The sequence below is a fragment of the Nestor notabilis genome, unplaced genomic scaffold, assembly GCF_000696875.1.
Source record: "Nestor notabilis isolate BGI_N333 unplaced genomic scaffold, ASM69687v1 scaffold10971, whole genome shotgun sequence".
In the NCBI taxonomy this organism is placed as follows: domain Eukaryota; kingdom Metazoa; phylum Chordata; class Aves; order Psittaciformes; family Psittacidae; genus Nestor; species Nestor notabilis.
Genome location: NW_009915171.1, coordinates 132,842 through 145,160, shown reverse-complemented (window position 1 = coordinate 145,160; position 12,319 = coordinate 132,842). Strand labels below are relative to the sequence as shown.

The 12,319-nt window shown below is 37.4% G+C and overlaps 1 protein-coding gene across 1 annotated transcript; it reads left to right on the top strand.

The window, feature by feature from the left end:
- The first annotated feature begins 15 nt into the window (after positions 1–15).
- Positions 16–10,371, top strand: FAM76B (family with sequence similarity 76, member B). The gene is made up of 8 exons (XM_010023998.1): positions 16–192; positions 1,659–1,814; positions 2,735–2,931; positions 4,543–4,590; positions 4,801–4,881; positions 5,555–5,690; positions 8,719–8,820; positions 9,551–10,371. The coding sequence occupies exons 1-8, from the start codon at positions 16–18 to the stop codon at positions 9,638–9,640; spliced, it is 987 nt and encodes a 328-aa protein (XP_010022300.1). The 3' UTR covers positions 9,641–10,371.
- The last annotated feature ends 1,948 nt before the right edge of the window (positions 10,372–12,319 follow it).

Here is a 12,319-nt window from a genome sequence, read left to right as displayed (position 1 = left end):
CGGGCGCGGCGTTAGATGTGTTCGCTGGCCGCTCGCTGCTCCCCGCAGCCCGTGTGCGCTGTGCGGGCGCTGCGTGGGGAAGAGTTTCGAGGAGCGTGTTTGTCGCTGAATTCAACATTGTGCAATTTTATCTCTAGCAAAACTAACACGATATGCAAGAAGTGTGCCCAGAACGTGAAGCAGTTCGGAACGGTGAGTAGGCTCCTGCTTCTACGTGATGGAATTAACTTCACTGACGTTTTAAATTAAACTGTCTTGCAGTTAATCATGTCTTCCGTTTGAAATACAGAAAGGAAGGATTACCTTTCAGCAAGGTGATGAAAATCACTGGCAGCTCTTGATTTCCTCCATGCCTTATGGTTTTTCTTCTCAAATTCGAATCCATTGTGGTTATACATAGCTTTATAGTTATTAATGACTGCAGCATAGTTGTTCATAGCAAAAACAATGCTGCTTCACTCTATGCATATAAAGTTACTCTTTATTCTCACAAACACTGACTCGATGGCAGAAAAGACCATTAGTTGCCTCTGTTTTTAATGAGTGGTAACTGAGGATCTACTAATACCACATACTTTATATTATGGAAGTCTTAAAAATTGTAAATGCACGTTAATCGCATTAAGCTGTTAAGTAGAAAAGATTTTATGGGTCTTAATTATATTCGTGCTACTCTGCATTTTCTCACGTTGAATTTCAGCTTCAGTTCTTACAAAAATACTACTTGTTCAATATATGAATGCACACATTGTATTTGAGCGCTCTGCAGATACCACTTTAGAGACGACACCAAGATTATCCTGTCGTGAAAGAAATGCACACAACTTCTGTAGGCTTGGCTTAAACCACATTAGATGAAACTCGGCTTATTTGGGAAACGTAACAGCTGTTGGGATGTTGTCAGGCACGTTGTGAATGTAAATGTAAACTGAACAAAGAACATCATTTCAAAAGATGAAGATGTGGCAAAATGAAGCGCAAGACTTGATCCAACAATGGTTTTTAGCAGTAGTTCATCAAAAACCAGAACAGCATTGAACATAATTAACCATTTCTAACTTGGGAAAACTGGCAGCAGTGTTATTTTCCTGCAGAGTATTACTACTCTAAGTGAGTGTATGATGTGAAAGTTGATAACCTGAGCTGGTGGTATCCGGCGTTGTTTAAGTTTCCTGCAGAATTGCAGGGATCAGGAGACTAATCTTGTAGCAGTAGGGTTATCACATCTGTGAGTAGCGCAAGGGAGAGGGATGTTTCGGAAGCTTCCGGTCTAAAAAAAAGACTTGATGACTCTTCTTTTAAAGGTTTTTATGTAGTTTCTTTAGTAATGTAGTAAAACTGAGAAAATGTCATCGTATTAAAAATAAAACTAAAGACAGAGGCAGGTGTAGAGGCAAGCAATCACATTGTATGTGTTTCTTTCATTGAATATGTATCTGGGTTTTCATGGAAAGCCCAGACTGATACTGATCACTGATGGAACATCACTTTAGGGGAGAAGTTTAGTACTGAAGATAGACGTGGTAGTAAAAGGTTCTTTAAGATAGGGTATATGAAACCCTGGTAGTTTAGAAGCATCATTGTGTGATTTGACACATAGTATTCATTATAAAGCTGTAAATGTGTATTAACTTCAGCTCCACTTTCCTGTTTTCCAGCCCAAGCCTTGTCAGTATTGCAATATTATTGCAGCATTTATCGGCACAAAATGTCAGCGTTGCACCAACTCAGAGAAGAAGTACGGCCCTCCTCAGACATGTGAACAGTGCAAACAGCAGTGTGCTTTTGATCGAAAAGAGGAGGGAAGAAGGAAGGTAGGCTTTGTTCCACAGCTGCCATGGCTCAGGCTGATAAAAGGCAACGTTCTTCCTGCAGAAGAGAAAGATTAACTGGAATATATATTAAGTTCACTAATATTAAAGTTGCTGTGCTTTGCAATGTTTGAGTTAGGTTTCACAACTTACTGAGCTAACTTACTTTAAATTAAATCACTCAGTGTTAGAAATAAAGTCAAGCATATGCTGGCAGTTGCAGCTGGGCAAGGTCAAGCAGCTGAACAGTTCCTGGTGCTTTGCTATTATTTTTTTCATTTTTATTTTCCCATTCGTTGGATCTTGTGTATGTCCTTAACTCAAATCTGTCACTCTTCTAATGTGCCTGCCTTGGTGTAAAGTACATCACCAGAGAGGTAGACTGCACTGAGCAGCCCTTTGTGTTCTCTCTTCTTAAATAGCTTTGGTGAGTGCCACTTTCTCATTCCAGAAGGTGCTGAGGAAATTACCTCAAAAGCCTCTTGTCTGAACCCAAGAATAATGCCATTTTTACAGAAGAATTTACGTGGTACAAGTAACACATTGGCTGGACATCTTGATTCTGCCTGGAATACAGTGGGGTTGAGAGAGGGTACATGGTGTCTAAACTAAAACTGATTTGTCCATTTAAAAAGTTATTGTCACTTCTGTGATAAAGTCCAACATTTGCTAGGACTGCTTTCTTCTGTAACTTTAAATGACAAAGAGAAATGGATTCACATTCACTTTACTAAAAGACAACGTGCATACATTGGAGATGTGGTAGTGCCAAAGTTTCATACCAAAGAGGCTTCTGGATTTTTCACAAAGATAACAGATGAAGTGAAGCAAATTTTTCTTGCAAACATTGAAATCCATTTTTCTAGTGCAAGTATACTTGGAAAATAAAACCAAACAACCTGCTATGAATTATTTCCCAAAAGGTTGATGGAAAGCTGTTGTGTTGGCTCTGCACACTGTCCTACAAGAGGGTGCTGCAGAAGACAAAAGAACAGAGGAAGAGCCTAGGATCTTCACATTCCAACTCCTCATCCTCATCTCTTACTGAGAAAGACCAGCATCATTCAAAACACCACCACCATCACCACCACCATCATCGTCACAGCAGCAGTCATCACAAGTAAGTATTTCAAAAATTAAAGAAGCTGTTGGTAACTCCTCTGTGTTTTGTTAGTACTGAAATCAAATCAAAGGAAATAAGAAGGGCTGCTAAAACATGACATCAAAAGCAGTAGCAGAATATTGTTTTTCCATGGTCTGTTAAAATCCTTGTGTTCTTACAGTTTGGGTAAAGAGAGGTCAGCAAAAAGCAGAAATTCTTGGTGATCATCAAACCAATATAAAAATTGGTAGCAAGTCTAGAAACGAAACACACAGAATGGCTACAGAAACAAGTTACTTGGGGATAAACTTGAATTTGACTTTAAGCAGTAACTTCTCTGTTGAAACTCCTGCTTTACGTGCATTTACCATGAGTTAAAGGTGTGTATTAGCGCTGAGCACAGAACAGCTACTTCGCTCAGAATCCCCACCCTAACTTACTTCAGGCTGACTTGTTTAGTCATAAATCCCCAAACTGATTTGTTTTTAATGCCAGTACAGTAGTAATCACAATTCTTTTCATTGGTGGGCTTATGGCAGTTTAGAACTCCTGAATTATTTTTGTGTTGGGTACTAGATACTATGGCTGCAGTGGCAATGAGCCTGACCCCAGACACATGAACACTTTTGTTCTAACCTTCACTTTTCTAGTGCTTATAATTGTCCATCTTGACTGAAACTTGCCTGACTAAGTGTATTTTAGATAGAAGCAAAATAAGCTGGAATGATACTGGGATTAAGGGGAAGAGAAACGCACATAGTTTCACTTAAGGAGAAAAATAAGATTTGGGTTTTTTAAGAGTTTGAGGAGGAAAAATATTCTTGTCATGCAGAGTTCTGTTCCTGTTCTTTCAAATCTGCTGAAAATTGAGTTACAACAGGCTAAATGTAATTTAGTGCATATAGCAGACATCTAGTAAGGATTTGATAAAAAAGTAAGTTGGCTTTTTACTACAGAATAGAGCTTCCAATGTACTCTAGGGTTATAAAAGTAAACATCTCTCAACAAATCACAGTTTTCTTGGTCTGGCACCTTTCTTCTATAGGCTGCAATGGGTCCATCCTTCTGGTCCAATAAATACAACTCTTTTTCCCTGACACAACGAGGTAGAAATACAGATTCACTGAACTATTTCATTCAGTGCTGTCTTTATTCTACCATTCCTAAAGCAATGGTGTCTGTTAGTTGCTTTTGAAATTGCTGAAAACAAAAACCTGATAAGCAGTATCTTTCAGGAATCCAAAACTTGGCTTTGTTCTCATGGCACCACAGAAGCATCGCTTCAGACATCCCATGTAGCAGTATAGGAATCCCAGGAATGCTGTTTTAGACCAGCTTGCTAAGTACAGTAGAAGCAATACAAAATTCACAAAAACTGGGAAGTACCAGCAGAAGGGTTTAGCCATCAGTCTTGAAGTCTGCCCCTTGGGTTTTACAACAGTGTAAGGATTTAGACAAGAAATATTTTTACAGCATCATGACAGAGTGGTCAGGAATGTGACTGATAATACAACTGTCCAGCTTATAAATCATAATGGGGGGATTTTAGCAAGTACAGATAACCATTCACATAAACTTAGAAGTAATGGCTTGTTTGGTCAGTTACCAAGTGTATTTCACATATTTCAGAATCAGCAGTCTGAGTCCAGAACAAGATCAGGGACTATGGAAACAGAGGTAAATATGATTTTATTTATTAATTTCCTTTTCGTTTATCTTGTGGTTTTAATATAAAGGACTTTTTTTTTTTTTTTTTTGCCTTGCATTTCTGGCTAATCTCTAGCACTCCAGCTAGGAGCATGAGTTAGTTATTTAACATGTACCAAATGGTGATGTTAGAGAGTTATATAGTATGAGGCTTTAGGTTTACATTTTGTTTGATTTCAGCCATAAATCCTCTGCAGCTATTCAGAATGAAACTCCAAAGAAAAAACCCAAACTGGAATCCAAGCCATCAAATGGAGATAGGTAAAGTTATATTTTTGTAAAGCTGAGCCATTTCAACCAAGTAGAGCACTGACTTGTGGATTTGTGGCCAGTTGCTTTTCTTTTTTTCCTTTGGTCTGAATGAGGGAGGTGAAACTACTGTCCAGCCAGACAGATTATCGGGTGGCATCTGAGTGCTGTCAGTCAAGTAAATGGCTTTATTAGCAGATAACTGTCACTGTTTTCCTGCTTTCAAGCTGTTGGGGCAAAATTAAATAAAGCTTATGTATGAGGCAACAGTTATCAACAAAACAGTATTCCCCGACATCCATGTTTTGTCGATTAGATGCAGGGTTGAGCTGCTGCTTTAAGCTGACCTACTATCTAAAAAAGTCTTTTGAACCTTTATGTATGAGGCTGAATCTTTTTTCTGTCTCTGGCCAAACAGTTGTAATAAAAGTGAAAGTGGCTGCTTCAGTCAAAAGGTATTTGTCCCCCTCAAAGCTAATACTTAATTATATTTCTGCAGGTGTATGTAATGTGTGCCATTAGTAAGGTAATTTGCCAGTTGCATCCATTTCTGTCAGGTACATACTTTTTTTGCATTAGTCCTTAAGGATGTTTGTGGAATTATTAATTACCCAATTTGAAATTAAAAAAAAAAAAGGTTTTTCTTTAATCGATGTTGTAAGTAACTATTGTTTTTTATTTTTAGTAGCTCTATAAATCAGTCAGCAGACAGTGGAGGAACTGACAACTTTGTCCTCATAAGTCAGCTGAAAGAAGAAGTAATGTCACTTAAACGTCTTCTGCAGCAAAGAGATCAGACTATTTTAGAAAAAGATAAAAAGGTAAAAGTTGCACCTGCTTAGTAAGAACCTTATCATTTTGTTTACTGTTTTGTAGACTCCTGACAGTGTCAAAATGGTGAGGTAAACCAAAAAGCAGATACAATTTTTTCATATTGTAACTAATCAAATCTTACCATTTAAAACGCAAGTTTGGGACTTCTGTATTTAATATATTTTAGCTTTAAGTCAAAAGGAATTCATCTTGCCTCGCTTCAGCCATCTGGAAGCTAGCCATCTGGTTCACTGTTACTCAGGTTGTGTGCCACAGTGGATAAACTGCCAGACAGTGGTTTGTATGTTTTTGCATATTCTAAACTGAGTCACGGCAAAGAGCCCAGGTGCCTGCAGAGGCTGGTGGGCACACAAGATGAGAGGATTAAGAGTGGTAACCATCCTGAGTTTAGCATAATTTTTGTTTAGTTTGAAACTAAAGCAGCTAGAGCCATAACTAATGAGTTGGTTTCCAAATTTACCTGCAGTGTATGAAAATTAAGTGGTTTGAGTTGAAAAGATCGGTAGCATATGTGTAGTGTAGGTTACTAAGTCTTTGTGGATGGTCAGAGACTAGAAGAAGAGCTTGGATAGATGCCTGGCAGTCAACAAAGCTTAAGCAAAGTTGTCAAGCCCAAAGGGCTGCAGTGAAACTCATACAAGAATTCACCTTTCAAACAACTTAATGACTAACAAGAAAAGAGAAGTAGCTACAAGGTATGTTACTTTCCCTTTATTAGAGCTTATTTGTCTGCCACCTGGTTGACTAGAAGCTTTTAAGACACTCTGTAACGGTGGCTCTAGAATGTCTGTTCAGGACTGAGTAAATTATGTAGTTGTATTAAAAAATAGATTTACTGTATTTTCAAGTAACATTTTGATTATAGATGCATGATGGCCTGTTAGAACATTAGTGGTTAAGAAGGGGTGATTGTTCCTGAAAAGAAAATGCTTCCACTTTTAAACCATAGTTCAGTATCTTCATTCTTACACTTCAGTGTGTTGAATAAAGGGCATTGAACCTTTTTTCATTTCTATCAGTTTTATAATATACCAAGCGTTAGAAGCAGTCACTGTTTCAAGCCTTTAAGCAGTGAATGTGAAAGAGCTGAACAGTCTGTCATGGATTCTCTTATTCTCTTGTCAAAGGACAGACATTAAGGCCCTGCTTTCTCTCTTATAAAGACAGTAGAAGATCACAAGTCAGTAGGAAATTCTCTTATCTCTTTTTATATTTGATCTACTGGGCAAAGCTAACAAAAGGGTTAGGTAAGGAAATGTCACCTACTTCTGTGTAACCACTGCAGTAACTTGTTCTGTGCCATTTCCATAGGGAGAGCATCTAATAACTATAAATCCTCATTGCTAAAACTATGTATTTGACCTCAGAGTTCTTTGAACTTAAGGACTCCTTCAGGCATGAATTACTCGCTTCCAGAGTGTCACTCACTTTCTTCAGCTGTTGCAGGGAGAGAAAAGCTGTACACATCGTACAATGTTTGCATAGCTGGAAAATTTACAACAAATGAATGCAGATTATTTTTTGACTGTGAGATAGTAAAAGGAATAAACGCCTGAGCCAGTCCTGTGGGTGGTTCCTGTTAAGATCTTGTCCGGAGATTTCTGTAGGGATGGCATTTGAACTGTTTGGAGTGCTCCAAAAGAGGGGCCTCTGAAATACATAACATGGCAACAAAACCAGCTCTGTACACCAGCTTTACAGACAATCCTCATTCATCATGTTTTGTTATGTCTCAAGGTCCAAGCCATGTCATTACCAGTGCTTGCTGTTTGCAGTACTAGCTTTGTTTTGCTTTTGGGACAAGACATTAGTGAGACACCAAGTCATTACCGTAGGGCCCCAAGACTTGATCGTTAGGAAGGGACCACAGTTTGCTGCATGTTCACAGGCAGTGTGTGTTGCTCATCTAGCTGCATACTTTGCTGTGGCGCAATACTACCACTAGTTTTTGTTGTATTTAGTTTGTGGTATGTGGTTTTGTACAGGATCCCCTGGAATCTGCTACAGCTGCAAGTACATACATTGAACAGCAGTCTCTGTGCAGTGAGGTGTATATCCTTGTTCTGAGATAACTGCACTTTATTTAGGACCTTGACTGACAATTCATTTGGATACCTTGTTTCACTGCCTGTGACTTGACACATGCTAAGGTTGGTGATAGTGGTCTTGGTAGTCCTTTTAGGAATCTATGCTCCGGTTTGTTACAATGGGCTTCTTTGCTGGCAAAGAGGCTTCATTTCCCAGTAAAGGTGAATCCCAGGTGAATCTGGGATGCTTTGAGGAACTAAGCTTTTTAAAGAAGTGGTTCTTAAAACATCTGGGGCCTTGTACAGCAAACTGTTAGTAGTTCACTCGGCTGCATGTGCTTCCAGAAGAAGCATTCACCTGCATGGACAGAAGCATATATCACAGTTTAGAAACACCTACCTTAATGTGTGTCATCTGAATCTCAGCCTGTCTCAGACCTGGTGGCTGCAATACTACACCATACACTCAGAATTAAATCTCAAGTGAAGTAATTTTAATTACACATTTGTAGTAACACAGTTTAATTCCCTATTGTGGATTGAGAAGCAGTGAAACTTCGGAATGTATATCTTGGTTTAGGACAAATTGTAGCATAAAAGGACACAAAGGAATCCTTCCTGTTGTCTTTATATGGCAGATTTTTCATCTGTTACCATACCATATAAATGAAGATTGTGATGAGTATCTCCCAGCTGAAAGAACAGCTGAGATTGTAAATCATTAGTCTTGTATTTGCTTTTTTGTTTTTGTTGAGGATTAACTTTTGTTAATCCTGAGCAGAACAAGTTACGTAAGTACAGTTGTTTTCTTCATATAAAATAGACATACTTACTTTTCAGGCTACTTCTCAAGTGCTGAGCTGTGAGTACTACAATAGTAAATAAATACTGTGTTTCCTAAGATTCCTGAGGCTTCTGATTTCACAATTTAATTAGAAGTTGTATACTGTAACAGTCCAGGGAGTCTTCACAGAACTTGTGTTCTCAGTTGACAGAACTGAAAGCAGACTTCCAGTACCAGGAGTCTAACTTGAGGACAAAGATGAACAGCATGGAGAAAGCTCACAAGGAAACCGTGGAACAGTTGCAGGTGGGTGATTGCTTATCAATACTTGAGAAGTACTCAAATGGAATTATGTATTGAAGCAGTTCACTCACAGCAATGAAATAGTACCAAGTTCTCAAATTGTCATTGCCACATTTAACTTTGAATGCATTGTACAGCAGTTCTGCAGTCAACAGTCTCCATGTGGATTAAACTCACTGTAAGAATTGCTTTTTACCTTTAAGATAGAGGCTTACCTCCCATGCTGTCTCAAAGCTTATGTTATTTTTTGTGTCTATTCTCTGATATTTAATCAGTTCTCAATGTGCCATTGATCTGATTGAATGGCTCAGCGCTAATGCAATTGACAGTTAAATGTCTCGTGTTAAAGCAAACTTTATCAGGAAGAAAGCTTGAGTTAGTTGCCTTCTAACTACCACGGGGCCTTATAAATTGTTCAGCCTTATAAATCACAGACTGAACAAATTGTTCAGCCTTATAAATCATAGACTGAGCAAGTATTCAGTGCAATACCTCAGATGCCAAATTTTTCAGTGCCGGAAATGTGGTTACCTTTTCTGCCGAAGGTGGAATATTCATATAAAAAAGCAAGTCTTACATGTAAGCAAGTCTTTCAAAAGTAATCATTACCTTTGGTGAATGTTCTCACATGTACATTTTGAGAATTTATTTCATAAATGCAACGGGAAATTAGTGCATGAAGCTGTCTGAGATGTTTCAGAAATTGATAACACATTTTTTATCTGTATTGCAGGCCAAAAACAGAGAACTGCTCAAACAGGTTGCAGCATTGTCAAAGGGTAAAAAGTTTGATAAAAGTGGGAGTATACTGACGTCTCCGTGAGGAACTGGTTATTCGTGGGGTTTGCTACTCAATGTAGTAATTCTGTGAAGCCCTTAAAATCCTGTGTAGTGGAAAAAAATATTTTTGCACACCAGATTAGTTGGCATGTTTCCTACATGTTTTTATAATTAATATGCAGCTTTTTTTAGTTACTGTTCAGATGAAATACTTCAACTGGCTTGAAGAATGTTTTTATTTTTTTGATATTGGAAACTTTTTGCCAGCAATAGTATTAAAGGATTGCATAGAGAACATAGCCGTGCTCTCTCTAAAAGGACAACATGCAATAACAAGCTAGGTGTACTTTTTACAAAGCAGCAACTTTTAAACTCCACTGATGTCAGCCAAAAGTTTATGAATCCGCAGAGATGCTGAACACTGGTTTCTGGCAACTGTTCTTTTACTTTGTATCAAAATACAAATTTAGAATGGAAATCATGGTGCTCTCAAGTGAAACTAAAAGAAAAAAAGGCATATATGTAAGTGTAAATACAACTGTAACGGTTATATTCTTAGTTATAACACGTAATTAGTGTTTTACATTCTTGTGATTGGGATTTACTGAAAGATTATCTATTGTACAGTAACAGAGGCAGTGTGGTTTTTGTAAGATTTACTGTAGATTTTTCTTGCAAGTGCCTTTCTCCAACTGTTTATTTATAGGAATGTTGGTATTTTGTACATAAGGTTTTTATGTTTGAAAATCATGTTTAATAAATGTTTTATGTAAATATAAATGTGTGTACAGAGGAATCTGAAACAAAGATCAAAGTGGCTAGTGCAGTGCTTGAAGCAGTGATAAGAGCTAGCTAATTGATGGACAGTGAGTATTGGCTTTAGATAACCTTTGTAGCTTGTGTCTGTGAGGTGTAGAATTTTGTTAGTGCTGCTCATGCCAAACACTTCCTGAACAAAAAACAAACTGGTTTTTGCCACACTGGAGTTTAGTGAATTGTTGATATTTTTTTCCCATTTGGCACAGCACTAATTTTAATTCCATAGCAGACGTTGTAATCCCAATGTTACATCCTTAATTAGTGATACACACCCAAAGTTCTACAAAAAAATTTATCCCCGTTATCCAGTTTAATGTACTTAGTTGTAACTTATGGTGGTTCTTCTTAATGAATTGCAAGATTCTCATCCCCCCAGTAAAAATACACAATGAGAAAAGAGTAGCCAAAACTAATGAATGGCCTTGAAATTAAGGGAGTGGATGTGGTGTCAAAGGGTGGGTTGTTTTAATGTTGTGGGTAGATTTTGATTCTAAATTACATCAGTTTAAGTTTAGCTCTGCTCCTAAGGGACATGAGTCACATTCAGAAATCTCTATTAAACATACTTTAGTGTACCCCGAGGTCTCTGTTCAGGAAGGTGAGTTATGGATCGGCATTAAGTGAAGTAGGCATCCATAAGTAAAGATTTAGTTCAGCTCTGGGTACTGACTGGTAACAGGGTAACTGTAAGCTTAACTGTGTAGAATATAGTACACACCTTTTAATTAAAGAACTGAAATATAATGTTCCTTGGCTGTCCACCCGTGTACTGAACTATGAACACTTTTTCAGTAGTTCAGACAAGTACCAGCAGTGACAGACTACTGAACGATTTGAAAAAAATCTTGTTTCATATGGTATACATCTACTTTTATACCCTAAAATCGACTTTGTATGTTTATAAATGCTCCTCTTTAAACTTGTTAAAATCCCCTTTGGGGATGATGTTTGAGGTTTTTTCTTAATATACAAATTTATGACTTTCATTAATTCAGAATTAGTATGTGATAATTTTTTCCCAGTTGAAAAATTATGACAACCCATCTTTGGTGAAATTGGTTTTAAAAAATAGAAGTGCTTAGCAAATTGAAGTGTTTGAATTAAGATCACTTCATGGTATCTGTTCAAGCTGCAGGAAGGACATTTTAAAGGAACAAACTGAAGTTCTGTATTAGAAGTAACTGAGTTTATAAATCCCAGTCAGAAAAATTTTTAGGGATTTTTCTTCCATAATCTCATTTTTCACATGAATTTTTAAAAGCTGTAAACTAGCCAACTGAGTCCCAGTCCTGAAAATAGTGTCCTGGAGCTGTAGATTATTGACATGATAAACTGATGTTCTTTAAATGTGGATCTGCGAGGAGATTGTTGTAACGTATTGTGCTTTTTAGCCTGTTTCCAGATGTTGATTAGCATTGACCAATAATGGCCTTTTTGGCTCAAGTTATTTATGTATTTTAAGCCTGTGAATATTGCAGCCCCCTTTTAGATAGGATGTCTAAATACACGTTCTGCAGTGAAGCTTTTCAGCTGTCCACATGTATAGACTATTGAAATACTGTACTGGCACACATCTGACCGTTGACATTTTGTACCTTTTCTAAATCCAATGTTTCACAATAAAATCTTGTCAAAACATTACCCTGTCTTTCAAAAATTATTCAGAAATTCCTATTTCATGTTAGTTTTTCACACTGTGTCACTCATCAAAAATCTATGGTGAAAAAAAAGGCAGGATTTAGTATTTGCATTTAGTATTTAGATTTCTGGGAAGATTTAGACACCTTGGGCTGTCTGCAAATTGTAACAAATTAGAGCTTTAGATTAATTTCTCTCAAGAAAATAGCTGGGTTTTCTACAGTTGTAATACGTAGAAATATTTTCTTGTACAGAAGAAAAAGCC